Raw genomic sequence first — 16,622 nt, forward strand, 5'->3', positions numbered from 1 at the left:
GCGCGCGGCGAGCCGGTGGGCACGTGCGCGGGGACCCGAGTGTCAGGGCGCCGCTGCCCTCTACCGGGCGGCGCTGTCGAAGCTGCAGCGCGGCCGCGGGCCGACAAGCGCGGGCTTCGGCGCCCCTTGCCCTGGCGGCCCTAGGCGTCCGAGGTCGGGAGTGCCTCGCGTGGCGCGGTGTCATGTTATCTGGGGCTGAGGCTTCCGACGCACCCCCTGGCGCCCGCGCGCTCCCATCCACTTGTTTCCAGCCCCTTCTGCTAGCCAAGGATGCGGTGGGGACACCGAGAGAACCCCCGCTCCAGACCTCAGGAACCAAGAGTTGACTCATCTGAAGCTCCTGGTCAGCAGTGCGAGACCAGAGGGCTCGTGTGTTCTTTAAATCCTGGGCACTTTCATTTCCAGTCCTTTCATTCAAAAATGCTGAATTCACTCCAATGATCAGCGCCAAATCTTCGAATTCAGTTGAACAGCAGTTATATCTCACATGTTTTATTTTGTATTCCATACAGATTTTATTTACATATAAATTTTAAGATTAAGGAGTTTGGGGATTTGTTTTAACTAATTACACGTTAAAGAGTGCGCGAGAGTAAAAGTACGTATTCCTACTGGAAACTCTAAAACTCACACGTGTATGTAATCAATTAAAGATGACGATCATAAAACGTGTGCTTTTTGCCAGGTTTCTGTGAAGAAAAAAAATCAAGAGAATTGACTTTTTGGTTTAAATTTTAGCATTACTGTAAACTAAGGACCATGCTTTCTGTTATAAGTGCTCCCACACTTTACAAGTTTCTACACCCAAAGGAGTGAAAATCGAGGTGTCTGAACTACAGGAAGTTTCTAGGGCTGTTCCGCTGAAGCTGTGCGGGGGAAATACAGAGCTGTGCTCCAAGACTTTTCCTGTCGTGGCCTAAGCTGGCGCAGCTCAGGAGAATAGGGGCTGCTCCGACCGCTGGCCACCGGGCTTGCGGTGCGGTGCGGTGCAGAGCGAGGTCCGCGCAGCATTAACTTGAGCGGCTACAGGAAGGTTAGGGGTGGTTTCTCTCAACTCCACTCCCCCCACCACGAAACAGCTGTCCCAGGCGGGCTCAGTCTCTAAGTCCCGCTGGGGTACCGGGGTGTGTGGGTGTGTGTGCGCGGCTAGCGCGCACCGCACACGCCAGCCGCTGTGGGCCCCAGCGGTGCCCAGTAGGGGTTCCGGCAGGTGGTCGCCGCAGCTCGGTGCGCTCGGTGCCTAGCAAAAGGGCGAGCAAAAGCCGCGCCGTCCCCGCGCCCGCCCCTACGTGGCCGCAGCCCCCAACCTAAAGTACTGAAGGGGCGGCGCTCGGCCCGGGACCGCGACCCCTGGGGGCCCTACACACGCCCCAGGTGAGCTGGCCTCGGGGCCTCCAGCGGGGGCCCGGAGCGTCCCTCTCGCTGCCCTCCAGCGCCCCCTCGGGGCCGGGTCGGCCACCACGCCCGCTGGGGCTGGGGGCCTGGGAGGGGCGGGGGTCGCGGGCCGAGTGCCGGGCGCGGGAGGAGGGGTAGGGGACGCGCGCGCCTGGCCCGGCGGCGGCCGCCGCGCCCTCGGGCTTCGACTCCGGCTCCCGCTCGGGTTCGCTATGGCTGCAGCGGCGCCGTGAGGAGGAGTCCACGTCCTCGGTGGCGGCGGCGGCGGCCGGCTCCAGGCCGGGTTTTGGCGCCGCCCGCTTGCTGCCTCCTGGCGGCTCCTGAACTCCAGCCCCCTCTCTATCAGCCTCTCACTCCGTCTCAATATGTCTCAAGATGGCGGCCAATGTGGGATCGATGTTTCAATATTGGAAGCGCTTTGATTTACAGCAGCTGCAGGTCAGGCTTCTCCGCTCTCGGCCTCTCGCCCGGGGGTGGGGGCTGCGGGCGGTCGCGGCCTCCCCCGGGGCCCCGGGCTGCCCGGCCGCCGGGGGGCCGCAGCGGCGGGGAGGAGGGGGGTGCCGGGGAAAGCCGGGCCGAGTCGGGGACAAGTCCCTCTCTCTCCCCGGCCCCCATTGATAACTCGCTTGATCAGAAATTGATCCTCTTTGTTCAATTCATCGATCAGCCCAAGATGGCGCCGGGAGCCGCCGCCGCCACCGCTGCCCCCGGGGTCGGCCCCCACCCCGGGCGCCCCCCCGGCCCTGCGCCGCCGCCACTGCGGCCGCGGCGGGACGGGGGAGGGGGCGGCCCCGGCGGCCCGCGGGGTGCGCGCGCGAGCGGGGAGCGGGCGGCGGCGGCAGCGGCGCTGCGCCGGGAGGGGGCTGTGGCCGGTCGGCGGCGCCGGGCCACGCATCCCGCACCCCCGGCCCGCCGTATTCCTGGGGAAAGTTTGTGGGGAGTTGCTGTGGGGGGTGAAGCGCCTGCCTTTCCAGGAGGAGCCGCCGCCGCCACTGCCGCCGGCGCGGCGGAGCTTGGGCTGGTGGCGCTGTGGTGCCGCCGGCTCGGGGGAGGGTCAGAGCGGCCACCGGCGGCGGCGCGGCCCGGCTCCGGCCAGGCGGGCGGGCGGGCGGCCGGGCTGACGGGTGTCCGCGCTCCCCAGCCCAGCCCAGCCCTGCCCTGCCCGGGCTCCAGCCACTGACCCGCGCTGTCAGCGGGTCGGACCGCGCAGTCACTCCCGCACTCGTTGTTGGGCTCCTAGCGCGGACCCCGGGGTTTGTTTACGTCCGGGCGGGCGCCCCGGGGCCACCCGCAGACCCTGCAGACTCACCGCTCTTTTGTGTGCCTACCCAAGTGGCGCGGACCGGCTCTTCCGCGGCTAGGGTCCTGGGTAGGGGCGCTTTGGGGAAACTTGCGAGGGGTGGCTGGGGCGCCCCGCGCGCGGAGCCCGTGTGTCAGGGAGCCCTGGAGCGCCCGGCTGTCGCCGGTGCGGGCACGGGCGGGGGGCTGCAACTTTCTCCAAGCGCAGGCCCTTCGCTGAGTCCCGGCGCGACGTCTGCCTGGGCGGGGGGGCGCCTCTCCCCGCCGTCTGTGCCGGCGGCCCGCGCCCGGCGCCTAGCGTCTCCCGTGTCCCCTAGTAACCCTTCAACTCCCCTTGGACTTCTCCCGGGCCTTGCCCTCCCAACAGGGTCCGAGGGTGCGATGGAGCGCGCAGCGGGTAGGCTCCGAAATGCCTTCTCTGGTCCGGTTCTAGAAAGCAAAGCCCCGGGGGATCCGGCGGTCTGTGGCGTGCCGTGTCGTGGTCCGCGCGCCGAGCCCCGGGCTCCTCGCGGGGATAGTGGCGGGGCTCCCTATCAGGGCCCCAAGCCGCAGCTGTGCCCAGGGGGCGCGTTCTTGCCATCCACCTTCCACCCAGCCGAGCGGCGCGTCCTCGGGGTCCGCCCGGAGCCTGCCAGCTTCGCGCTCGCGGCGCCTGGACAGCCTCAGGACTCTGCCAGGTGGATGTTGTGCTTAGCGGGAGCCAAGTTGAAGGTGAGCGGCATGTGGGCCAGAAGCTCCGTGAACGCTGGGGACAGACTACGGTTTAGAAGGGCCCAGGGCGCTCTGGCGCTCCGGGGGGTCCCTCACCGTTCCTGGGGGTCTGCTACTGCTCCCAACTCTAAAATGTGCGTGAAGGTAAACTTGGCGGAACTTACCTAACCTGAAGGACTGGTGATTGTGACCTACAATACTTTTAGGAGGAAAGCAAATGAAATCCAGATGCAGGCTTGTATGAAATGAAGCGGACTGGATTAAAACATATATAAATGGAGTCTGACAACTTTAATTGTATATGCTTGTTTTCTGCCCTTGCCTACATCAAGAACGGTAACGCAGATTCATCGTCGTTATGAAATGTCTTCAAATTTCTCATTTAACTGTGAAGAAGACTATGGAAAATATGTATTTCCGATAAGATTAAAACTTAAAGGAGTTTGAGTATTTATTGACTAAAATAGATTACTCCAAAGTGTCTATTGTGTAAATTAGATTCCTGAATCTAATGAACATAGCCAAATGGCATTTTTGATAAATTGGTCTACCCTGTTTTAGTAAAAATAGCTCCCTTTTACCATAATTTAATTCTTGTGCTTATTGTAAAACCCGTTGTGGAGTTTTAAGAGACATACCTTAATTTTCTATTTTTCTTGTCTTCCTGAATGTGACATTCTTTTTTTAAGCATCCTGGCAAAACTGCCTGGGAAATGCATTTGATTTCTAGAGAGTTATTAGATCTTATGAACTCTTTGACAATCCTCCCCCACCCCCAGTGATTAGTGTTCAGGATATCATGAGGACATTTAACTGTGTAACTCTAGGATTGGATTGAAAGTTTCCCTGTCAGTTTATATGAATGAAGGAGTAGATGTTGATCTTGAATTTTTAAAAGCATCATTTTCTTTCCTAAGCACCCATAGATATGATTTGGCCTTAAATGATTTCCTATTGCCGCTTCATCGCATGTTTGAAAACTTCAGTTGACTATGGACTGCCAAAGTTCAAAGTATATAAGACTAAACTGGTTCTTTCTCTGGGCCCTGAAGAGGCCTTTTGAGTTGATATCTAGTTTAGTGTAATCTCGATTCCCACAGACAGTAAGTGACCCAATGAGACTGCAGTTTGAGAAGACAGAATTCATTGGTTTCAGATTCTTTTCATCTTTCCAGAACCTCTTCCACTGAGATCAGGTTGCTTGCAGAGCCCAGTGTGGGTTGTGGCATTGATACCTGAGGGTGAAGAGACTAGTCTCAACTAGACCCAGATCCAGGTTAGAGACTTCAGTGGGTCCCTGCAAGATAAAGCAGTTGTGCACCTCTCGAATACCAGTGAGCCAAGGATTGTGCCCTTGTCCCTCTGCTTGGTCTGTTTTGAAGCTGCCATGGGATGCAGAGTGAGTGCCCAGAAAGAATTTATGAAGACTGAGCTCTATTTCATTTCATTTTTAGTCTCAAAGGCTTGTGGTATGGAAGTTTCAGTGCTCTGGTGTTGCTAAGACTAGTTGGACAAGTTTTTACCCTATCCCACACTTGTAAAAACCAGGCTTTTTTTCTTTTTTTTTAAATGAGGAAAACACCATTGTATAAATTTGCCTTTAAATACACGTTTGAAAAGAGGACAACTTTCTAAAACAAGCTCATGTAACTCTGTATGTTAAAGCTTTTTGGGATGGGCCTGCCAGTGACTTGCTTTCTTTGGGGCATTACTCTTATAGGGTGACTAGTGTTTTCCTTTAAGGGGCCTCTTGTAAAAGTAAACTTTAAACATTTTTCTCTTTTCAAAACAAGAAAGCAATTTCAGTTTTACTGAAAGTCTATTTTCTGGTTGCTTTTATTTTGTTTTCAACTGTTAAGGAAATGTGTAGGAAACATCATCCAGGACTGGTCTCATAAGAAGTCTATTATTTTGATTGAAATATGTATGTCATGAGTATTCTTTATGAAATGAGTAAACAAATCAAGGGTTTCTATGCGACTGCTTATTTTCTTGGTTCTTTTAATATCGGTGTTTTTGAGGTTGGGTATGAAGAGATGTCATTATCAATTGACTAAAGTTTTTATTTTTCCTGTGTGAAATTATGTAGGTTGTTTGTTTGGTCTTGGTGCAAATTAGTGAGAGGATGAGGTTATGCAATAACTACTGATACCATTGGGTTCACAGAGACCTCTTTTGCCTGCTTCCCCAATTTTACCTATCTCCTACAAGTAGTTAGCTACATGAGAAAGTTGGAAAGGGAAAGGAGACAGATTGCCAATTCCCTCAGGAATTAATTCTCCTAATCCACTGAGCTAACCTTAAAAATGCTGTCTGGTGAGCTGATTGAGCCCAAGACCTTTAATGGCTGTTGAAAAAAGTCCCCCTGTTGTGTACAATTAAAACAAACCCACCAGGGTTTGTGAGAGCTGTGCAGAAACAATAGTCTGTGTTTCCGTGCCCCCCCCCCCCATCCCCAGGGTCTACCTGTAGCAGTCAGTAGTCAAAACTGCTCCTTAAGGCTGTGCTCACAGTCTATGTCTTAGAAGAGGAAACAGGTCTTAATACAAAAAAACCAGGCTTGAAGTAGAAAAAGCCAGTCGTTTCAGCTCATTTATAAAGCCCAAGGAACATCTGCAGTGAAATGAAGGAAGGACAGATTTGTCAGAGGAAAACTTGTCCTTTTTTAAAAAGAGAAATTAAAAAAAAATAGAGACATTCAACATGTGAAAAATCCTACAGAGCTCGGCCAAATTTCTACTTGTGCTTCCATTATGTAGCTCACAGATTTGGCCTTGTGTAAATCTCACCTATTTAAAAGACAAGTATATCTGATGGACTGTAACACAGATGCTGCCTAAAAGTTTCTCTACAAGTTATTCTAACATTTAGGATCATAAATAATTTTAAAGGTTATTTTAAAACCTATTTAAAATTACTTAATGTATAACTTAAAAATACATAGTTGCTTTCCCTACTAAAGATCTGATTTTTACAAGTAAAATAGACCTTCATATATCTTGTCCCGTTGTTTTGTCTGAAGCTCTGCATTATGGCTGCAGGGAGATAGTTTTGGTTTCAACTGAAATTCCCTTGCCTCTGATTGTTTAAACCAGACCCTTAATCTTATTTTAACATACTTAAAATGTTCAAAAAACCCGGAAGAATTGTTTTGTATAAGTAGCAAGTGAATGTAGTTTAAACACTCAAGCAATTCTGCTATCTAATTGGAAACAGGTGGAATTCTTGGAATCCTGTGTTTAAATCTTATAGCAAAGCATAGAGACACTTTTTACTTAAGGCCATTCGTTTTGTTGAAGCTATTTGAAGAGGAGCCCCATGACCTCTCATTGTGTGCACTACCGTTTACGTGGACGTTCCAGTCGTGCTGGGCATTTTAGGAACTGGATGCCTGGACACCTGAGATAACTGAGTGTGCAGATCCCGGAGCAAAAAGGAACTTGAATGGCATAATTAGACAAGGGATTTAATATCTGTATTAATGTAACTTTTATAGCAAAAAGGTTGTGAATTCATTTTGTGATTTCTAATTTAATAAACATTTATTGTCATGAGTATTTGAGTACATTTATTATACCCTGATAATGATTTAGAATTCAGAGAGAAACTACTTTCCCTAAAAGCTCTACATTTAGAGATTTAAACTTAAATAGCAACCCCTCCATCCTCCCACTGCCTAAAATAATGGTTCGGGGGCTATTTCAATAACAGTGGTGGGGCATTCTGAATTGTCTTTTTTCCTATTCTAGTTTTCAAAGCCAGCTAATAGTCCTATGTTTGTCTTATGTTTAAGAACCAAGTTTTGGTAGGTGTTTGGGTATTGATTTCATTCATTCACTCATTCATTCATTCAATTTTAGAGAAAGAGGAGGGAGGTAGGGAGAGAGAAGGGGGAGGAGCAGAAAGTATTAACTCCCATATGTGTCTTGACCAGGCAAGCCCAAGGTTTTGAACCCGCGACCTCAGTCTTCCAGGTTGACGCTTTATCCACTGTGCCACCACAGGTCAGGCAGGGTATTGCTTTCATTGAAGAGGATGACTAAGATTTGTATTGAGCTCATGGTCCTATCACATTTTTGTGTTTGCTGAGCTGTAATCAGTCCTGCTTTTCAGCTGGCTTCTGAGAAAGCTGATAGAGTAGTGTTTGGCTGGGCAGGAGGTGTCCTTGCAGGAACTTACCTGGGATGGGGACTGAAGTTCCCAGTGGCATTGCCCTTATTTGTGTCATGCCTGAAGCAGCTTTGAAGCACCTGGGCTAATGTGCCTGGGCTGTGACTTAAAGATTTTTAAAAGTGGGTATGCTATCTCATTCACATAATATGACACAGTTAAAAAACAATGAGGGTGAACAACTCTTTCTGAAAGACGTGTAATTTGTTGCAAATCCCATCAAGAATCTTTCCTTTGAAAAGTAAACAACTCTATAATAAAAATAATTTTAATTCATGCCGTAATTAAATTCCGGTAGGATGATGTTAGTGCACAAAATAAATGTTGTTAGTTTCTTCACTTGAATCTGATGGCTTTCTTTACTGCAGGAAGCCCAGAGCAGAATTTTTGTGTTTACTAGAGCCTTGTGCCATGGGCAGCCTGGGAACTTCCTCAAAGGTGATTGGTGTGGGTTCTTATTCAGAGGAGCGCCCTGTTCTCAGAAACACTGTCAGACAGGTGACTGGAAAGGAATGAGGTTGGGAGTGTTCATTCCTCCCAAGAATTTACTTGACTCCTGAAAGCAACTGGAAAAATAGCCAGGTAGGAGATTCATATGAAATTGACTAGATTCTTCAACAGAGTGGCTCCATACTTTTATAAAACACAGGAGGCCAGGATAGGCCTCCTGGGTCTTGTCCATGACCTGGCAGGTTCAGTCAGCTGACAGTTGAAATCCTGGATGCTTTTGACTCAGAATTATGAAGTTAATGTCTGAGGAAATTAGCAGTGCTTACTCTGAAGCTTGTTCTTAGCGTTATCCTGAGTATGTCATCATGGGGCCTGTTTTCTTAAAGACATTTTTCTGTTTGTTTTTATTCAATAAGTAAAAGCAGTTAACGTTTTGTTATATATGGTTGTGAGGTGTTTCGAGTTTGGTTAAGGGAAAAACAAATCGACGAACTATCTCAAGTGAATATTGTGAAATTGTGAGAAATAGAATGCTATTCTTACTGTCATTAAAATTTTATTTGAATGTTGACAGCTTTTTTCTAAATGTAAGATGTTCAGATCCTGTCCACCCAGCTATAAAAAAGAAGAAAAAAAAAAAACTAAACTCAAAAGCTTCTCAGTTTCCTCCTAAATGCAAGACAAGCTTTCTTACATTGGGTCTTTCCCTCTAATTGTTAATATTTTATTTTCTAACAGTTCACTGAAAAGAATGTGAACTCATTATAGAAAAGAAACCTTGGTTCAATTGTTGTTTTGGACTTGTAAGGGTCTTTGTTTCATTGCCACTTTCCTTCCTGTTTTTAGGGAAGAAATTGCTAGTTAGATCAAAATAATTTGATTAAGGCTAGTAAATGACACGAAGGTAAGTCCTGGTCCTAAAGAGCCTGAGGCTGCAAATGTAAGCGAGGCTGGTGGCCTGCTGGTAAAGGCAGGGCTCTGGGACAGCTCGCTCTCAGCCCACTGCTGCCAGCCCCAAGTGTCGCTGTTGTCACTGCCTGCCATTCTTGCCCCTCTTCTGAGCTCCTATCCTGCCCAGCCTGTCGCCTCCTTTGTTGTGACATCTTTTTTAAAAAGTATTTGTGGAACTCCATTATCTTGAGATTCTTGGAAGAAAGATACTATGTAAATTAAAATTAAAAATAAAATTCTTGCTGGAGGGAACTGTACATTTAGCTTTTGATTAGGTTTGGAAAATACTTTTTTTCATTCTCTGAAAATAGGAACATTCTGTTGCTCCTGTCACCATTTTTGCTTCATTCTGAAAGGTGTGGCAGATATGGTGAAACTGTCCTTTATTTTCTGTTTTTCACCATGGTAGCTGACCTAGAACTTGAACCCATGCAGATTTATGTACAGCAAATTATTTCTGTTTCACATTGTTCTGCTGTATTCTCACCAAGCATGTAGATAGCAATGCCCGTAGAACATAAACCTTTTAAAGGGAAAAGATTTTGAGTCAGCAACATAACAAATTACAACAAAAATTATAAGTAGACTTGCAAATCAAATTCCATCTTCCTCTCCTGTTTACACAGCAAAAATGTTACAAGTTGTACAATTTTAAAACAAAACTTATTATAGGAGCATCCATGTGAACATATATAGAAACATTTATTTACCAGAATTGCTTCATTTTAGCTGTACCCCAACTCCTTGCTTACATAATGCTGTGTGCTGTCACATCACTCAGCCAAGTAAGAGACAAGGTCAGGTTTGGAGGCATGAGTGGGACCTAGGAGCCAGACAGGAAGCTCAGGCTATTGCAAGGTGCCTGTCCAGGTGACTTGGTCCACTACCGGCCTCAGTCACAGGCAAGCCCTGAGGACCAGTGTGATGGCCATTGCCTGGCAAGCACTTACCTTGGAGAGCAGTCAGTAAGTACCCATCTGGAGCTGGCCATCCCGAAGAGAATGCTGTCATCACTCTTCTCTTCCACCCACTCCTCAGCCTGGTAGTCCAACTTGTCATTGGCATGGGGTTGGAAGAGGAACGATAGTGCGATATTGCCAGTTATGGCTGAATGTCATTGTCAGGGGAATATGAAGTGGTTTGCTATTGTTGGTACAGTATATGATTATGCTGCCATTTAAAAATGAACTGATACTTTAATCTTTTATGTGTGTATGCAGTTAGTATTGGGGCTGCTTGTTGTATTGAGAGCCAAATCTTTCTAACACAAGAGCTGTGTATCCTTTACTTGTTTCAGAGTTGTCTGTTTGATACAGGTTGCAATCCATTATAGATGTGGCTGCCAGATTAATCTTCCCAAACCAATGATTTCATCATGTAATTCCTTCCCTTAAACACCCACAAAGGCTCAGTTTAGCACAGAACGGAGACCACATTCCTCAGGCCAGCAGAGTTGCTGATGGTTGTCTGTACCTTACCTAAACCTTGTCCCACTCGGAAGGGTCCCAGATTCGTCATTCTCCCTGTGCACACCTGAGTATCTAACCTTATTTCACACACTCCTTTCCTTCGTTTTAAACCAATGCTGCCAGAAAGCCCCCATGTGCCAGGCACTGTGCTGCAGGGGAAGATGGCAGCCTTCAGTGGGCAGAGGTGGATGGGGCAGCTGAGATTCAGTTATGACAGAGCTCTATGCTTGAAGCTGTGTGCCTGAGATGTTGGAGGGCTGCAGAGGAAGGGTGTCAAAATAGGGGGTACAGGGTTGGGGTTAGGAGTGGTGGGCCAAGAAAGTTCCCAGAGGGGATGGAAAGCTTGAGCTGATTTCTTTTTTTTTTTTTTTTAAAGATTTTTTAAATTTATTTATTCATTTTAGAGAGGAGAGGGAGAGACAGAGAGAGGAGAGACAGAGAGAGAGAAGGGGGGAGGAGCTGGAAGCATCAACTCCCATATGTGCCTTGACCAGGCAAGCCCAGGGTTTCGAACCGGCAACCTCAGCATTTCCAGGTTGACGCTTTATCCACTGTGCCACCACAGGTCAGACAGCTTGAGCTGATTTATGTGCACCTGGGGAAGTATGGTAATAAGGGTCTTCTAGCAGAACAGGGGTGGCGGTGGTCTCTGAGACCTCCCCTCTGAGCTCTGGGTTCCCTCTTGGGTATTTCTGACCACTTGTACCCACCGTACCTTCTGGCTGTCCTTAGCACTAATGCTCCTGCTGTCCACCTTATGTTATGCATCTTCTGTTTTATCCTATTCTGGGCACCCAAAAAGTCCTGCTGCATGAGAACTGTGGGCCTCATTTAAGGGGATAGTCCCATGTGTTCTGATTTAGGACTCATTCAGCAAGTTAACTAAAGAATGCAAATAGGATTCTTTTTAGGATTGTCAGAGGCGGGTAGGTTATATTAAAATGGCTGTGTTTTGACAGCTACTGATAGGTACACATTGATAGAACATGGATTTCTTTTTGATTCCCATTTGTTAAATTCCTTCTTTGCAAGGTGACATATACGTTAGTTAAACTATACATAATTGTATTCATGGTTCATAAAACATAAAAAATTACATTTTAAAAACTAGAATTGGGCCTGACCAGGTGGTGGCGCAGTGGATAGAGCGCTGGACTGGGATGCGGAGGACCCAGGTTTGAGACCCCGAGGTCACCAGCTTGAGCCCAAGGTCACTGGCTCGAGCAAGGGGTCACTCATTCGGTCTGCTGTAGCCCCCCTGGTCAAGGCACATACGAAAAATCAATCAATGAACAACTAAGGAACCACAACAAAGAATTGATGTTTCTCATCTCTTTCCTTTTCCTGTCTGTCCCTATCTGTCCCTCTCTCTGACTCTGCCTCTGCTACAAAACAAACAAACAAAAACTAGAATTGGGTAGAACAGTTCTTTATCCTTTGACTCTGCTCTCAGCCCAAATGGGAGGAAACTTCTCCATAAAAACGGGGAAAGTGTGCATTGGAATGGTCAGAACCACACGACGCAAAGAAAGCGAGTGGGAAGAGACAAGAAGTTCTGAGAGTTAGCACTAGAGAAATGTCTCGTTTGTGCTCAGCCCCAGAAGCTGCCTGTGGGTCTGGCATGTGTCTGGGCAGCGGCTCCGGGCCAGCCCCATTTCAGAGCAGTGGCCTTCATAGCCTGCATGCTTTCTCTGCTTCTTCATTTACAAAGAAAAGTACCTAGGATATTTTTGTAAGGGGTGACGTCACTGTCTGGCTGCACGATCATTTGCATGGATTTGGGGAAGTAAGGGCTGCTGGGACTTCACTAAGGGAGGGGGGCTGAGAGGAGCCATAGACCTTAGGTCGAGCATGGGTGGGGGTGGAGCTGACATACACAGCGACAGGAAGGAGGAAGAGGAGCCACCTCAGGTCAAGGGAGGGAGAGGGTGTGATCCTGGTGGGATATGTGGGATTTTGGGGGGTTGCTGGGCATTCAGGAGTTGAGCCCTGGGGAAAGGAGAGGTGCAGCTCAGTAGAGGGTTGGTATTGAAGTCTAGAGCCTCCCCGACCCTGAGACTTCTGAGTCAGCTCATAGATAGAGCTCCAAAGAGAAGGATCATCTGACAGATTACCCTCTTCAGGCCATGAATATTCCCGTTAGCAAACTATCTGATAGTGGAGGTACAGTTTTGATGTCAGGCTGATAGGAATCCTCTTTATTGTATCACCTGCTATCCTCCCTGCCCCATCAGTACCTACAGCAAGTTTGTTAGAAGAATTTTTGGGAAATGGTAGGCAGGAGAGAGGCCTGATTGTGGGACCTGGGCCGGGGGAGGAAGGGAGCAAGCTGGCAGAGGAATAGTCTTCACTGTCTAGCTGACAGTTCTGCTGTGAGCCCCAGACTGGGAAAGCATGGACTGAGTTTCAGCTGGGACATTTTTCTGAGCCACTGGTCCTGCTGTTGGTGCTAGGGAGCAATTTATCTTTAAGCATGGTGATGGCCAAGACAAAATCTCCACTCTCTTGGCACCTGGGAGTAATTGAGTTAGTCACCGCAGTGATACATTCAAACTCATGCACATCCCCTGGAAGCACCAACTGCACAGGGTTTTGTTCTCCATTACACAGGAAGGCTGAGTTGGGAGAGTTCAGTAGCCGACTGGCTTTAAGAAGGGTCTGCGAGTGGGCATCTGTCCGGAGAGAAGAGGCCTGGTCAGATGACACTCTTTGGATCTTAGTTTATGTTCCTCAAGGATGTCTCATGGGAAAACTGAACTTTAAAGATTCAGATGACGTTTTTGCATGCCTGATTTTCTGTGATGCTGCAAATTGTTTTGTAATAAAGTTACAAACTTTAAAAAAGAAAGTATGTAAAAAGGTGAGCAGGTCTTGGAAGTAATGCACATTTAAGTGAAGTTATTTGCAGTTTTGTTTGCTTTTGGAGCAAATACAGGGTCCCAGTGCCTAGGGCCTGGGAACAGGCAGAGCTGGACCTCTGTACAAAACCCCTTGAGTCATTTCTGGTTCTAAAGGCCTGAAAAATAACTGCTTTTTAAATTGAAGAGATAGCTCAGCTTCAGATTTGAGTATAGGAAGGTCTTTCTGGAATATTCTTTTGAAAGGGTGATCAGAATGTGGCGGGAAGGATGGTAAAAATATGGATTCGGAGAGTGTGGGAGAGGGGCTGGGCTAGGAGGGAAGAGGCTAGACTGAGTGCTTGGGGGTGATGGCAAGGGAGGTGCTCTGGTCCTGGTGTTTCTGGGAGGGCAGCTGAGGGCGAAGTGGCTATGGCAGAGATGGGGCTGGGAGGGTAGCATTTAGACAGGCCACCTGTGGGTGGAGGGTCAGTGGAGGAAACAGGCTGGGGAAAGCTGCTGTGGAAGGGGCAGGGAGCAGTGCTCTGAATAAGTGGTCTGCAGGGTCCAGTTGACTCTGAGCATCCAGCAGGGCACTGTCACTTGGTGCTGGCCCTTGCAGAGGCAGCCCGTGCACATGGCCGCCTGGCTGGGCCCCACAGGTTTATTAGAAGCACGTGGGGTGACTGCCTTATTGGGCAAGTGACTCAGATATGCATGGAGTCAGCCTTGGGTTTCTTTCTTCATCCCTATTTGCTTGTTGTTAGTAATCCTTTGTAATTACCCAGTTTCATGATATAATTTTAATGGACTTAAACTCGAACACTTCAAAATTATATAATTAATTACATTGGACTTCAATTACAACTAATTGTAGTGTGATACATGGTGGCAAGTTCAGGTGCCTTCTGGTGGGGGGTTCAGGGCCGCCAGTTTTTGTTCAGCATCTCAGCAACTACACCCTGGGGTCATGCCGGCTGTCTTCTGGGTTACCTAGGAAGTGCCTTCTCCTGCCTCACCAGGAGCAGCTCCCTGGGACATGCCAAAGTGTGAGACAAGTGGGAAGTGCAGGGAGGGAGGGCGGGAGGTGATAGTGTGCATTTGGGAAGGGTTATTTTAGGATGCAAAGGCTGGAACTTGTTTGCAGGTTGGATAGAAGGGCTCATTCTAAGAAAGTGAGTTTGGGGTGGCCAGAGGGAAGCTGAGGGCATAATGTGTGATTTTCTTCTATTTTCTCTGGGATGTGGGAGGGAGATTGCCTTCAATTGAAAGTGAAGGCTCTAGGAATGGGAAAGAGTGTTTATGGAGAAAGGAAAAAGTGCAAAAATCACCTTGGGGTGAAAGTGGAAGGTGAAAGGCAGCTTTAAACATGATACTGTGTGGTATTAATTCCAGGAGGTCGGGGTGCAGGGCTTCTGGAACCCATAAACTGAGCCCCAAGCCAGAGCTTTATGTTTCTGGGTTTCCTCTTTGCAAATAATGGTGGTTTTATTTTGTGTTAGGAGGAGTTTTGCTCAGAAATCTTCACCCCAATTGACCATTGCCTTGAAAGCTGGACACTCTCAGCTCCCTTGATGGGGGACACGCAGCCTATCTCAGAATGGGGTGCAGTGTTCTCAGTAGGTTCTAGTGGTCAGGGCCTCCTGTCCCGCCCCTGCATAGCCACTTGCCCTCCTTTAATAAGGAAGACAGACACACCTGCCATTTAGCAGTTCCAGGGAAGCTTCTTGGAATGGACTTTAAACAATGGTGCCTACATGTGACATTCAGTGGCCAATGCCCTGTTTCTGTGAATACTTGTTATTTATTTGAGAGGCCCAGGGCATCTTTTCACAAACTGATCCTTATATCCCAAACCAGAGAGTTTTTCTTAATGCTCTATGCATTTTCCCTGGTGTTTCCCTATTGAATGTGCAGAGAGCAAACTGCCCTGGCAAAGCAACCCCAGCTTTTAAGCACAAGCTGAGGCAGGTGTTTGGGTTAAGGTCATGAGCAGACAGACGAGGCTTATTGATTCTCTATTTTTCAAGGGAGAGTGGGACTTAAAAACTGAGTGTACAGCTAGTTTTAAATTTGGGGAGGGGAGCAACCGGCCAGGGCCACAAGTAATGTTTTTGAGATGCAATGGTCTGGGGTGAATGCAGATTTAAGAGTGTGAGAAGAACATTTATGCTGTACGCTCTCTTTTCTAATAGCAAGCAGAATTCCATTTGCTGAGCCAGATGTCCCTCAATACTTTAGATCTAGCCAATAAAGCACTAAGCAATTAGAATGGTTAATATTCACTTAAGTATAATTAGAAGCTGGTGTAAATTGTGAATGAAATTGACAGGTTCCATAAGTTACAGCAAAATACCAAATCTTATTCAGTTGCATATATGTATCTGTGTGGGTCTGTCATTTCAGACAGGCGTTATCATCTTACCTCCTTAGTGGGACAGAAATGAGAGGCTGTTATCAACTTAGTTCACTATAATTTTGAAAGTTTAAGAACATCTTACCAGTTGTCTTACCGTGTTAAAGATTTAAGTCCTAAAGTCAAATTGTAAGTTTTTAGTGCTCTCATTGATACCTATGGCCAGGAAAAATCAAATCTCTATTTTCTGCTTGCCTTCAATGTGTGATTATGTGTTTGGTGTGTGTGTGTGTGCGCGCACACATGCACACACGTGTCTCACCCTACATGAGTTGCATTAATCACTGTTTACAGCAAATCATAATTCATCTTACTAATTTTTTTTCTCCTTTATACTTATTCTCATTTCTAGTCTCCTTCTCTCCTCATTCTAATGTATTTAATGTGCTTTTATATGGATGTATTCTTACAGAATATGTGGCCTCTTTTGTATGAGTAAGTACTTTTAATTCAGAAGTATGGCATTGTGCTATAAATCTCTCTTTCTTCCTTTTCACTCATCACTGTTTTGAGATCTGTTCATATTACTCCCTATAAATTTCGTTCATCATTCATGATTGCTGCATTGGATTCCATCTTAAGGATCCACTTATCTTAGTCAGCTCAGGCTGCTGTAACAAATACCACAGACTGGGTGGCTTAAGCAACAGACATTTATTGCTCCTAGTTCTGGAGTCTGGAAAGTCCAAGATCAAGCTGCTTGCAAACTCTGTTCCTGCTGAGGACCTTTTTCCTGATTTGTCTTCTTGCTGTACCCTCACATGATGGAGGGTATGGAGAGGAGTGTAGGAGCTCCCTAGCATCTCTTCTTATAAGAGCACTAACCTCATCAGGGGACCGCACTCTCATGACCTAATCTAAACCTTAATACTTCCTAAAAGCCCCACTGCCAAATACCATCACGTTGAGGGCTAGGGCTTCAGC

General features: G+C 47.6%; 1 protein-coding gene across 6 annotated transcripts in view; it reads left to right on the forward strand.

Moving 5' to 3' along the window:
* Nucleotides 1-1,444: 1,444 nt before the first annotated feature.
* CUX1 (cut like homeobox 1) overlaps nt 1,445-16,622 on the forward strand; it is a 375,210-nt gene continuing 360,032 nt past the window's right edge. For 2 of the 6 annotated variants that reach the window (XM_066382339.1, XM_066382340.1), the window contains exon 1: nt 1,445-1,833. In XM_066382339.1, the coding sequence (XP_066238436.1) occupies nt 1,771-1,833 (63 nt within the window). In that variant the 5' untranslated portion in view covers nt 1,445-1,770. Of the gene's footprint in view, nt 1,834-2,431; nt 3,406-16,622 lie in introns of those variants that run through there. The other 4 variants (XM_066382341.1, XM_066382343.1, XM_066382342.1 and 1 more) reach the window with 4 other exon arrangements.

This window comes from Saccopteryx leptura, chromosome 4, assembly GCF_036850995.1.
Source record: "Saccopteryx leptura isolate mSacLep1 chromosome 4, mSacLep1_pri_phased_curated, whole genome shotgun sequence".
Taxonomy (NCBI): Eukaryota; Metazoa; Chordata; class Mammalia; order Chiroptera; family Emballonuridae; genus Saccopteryx; species Saccopteryx leptura.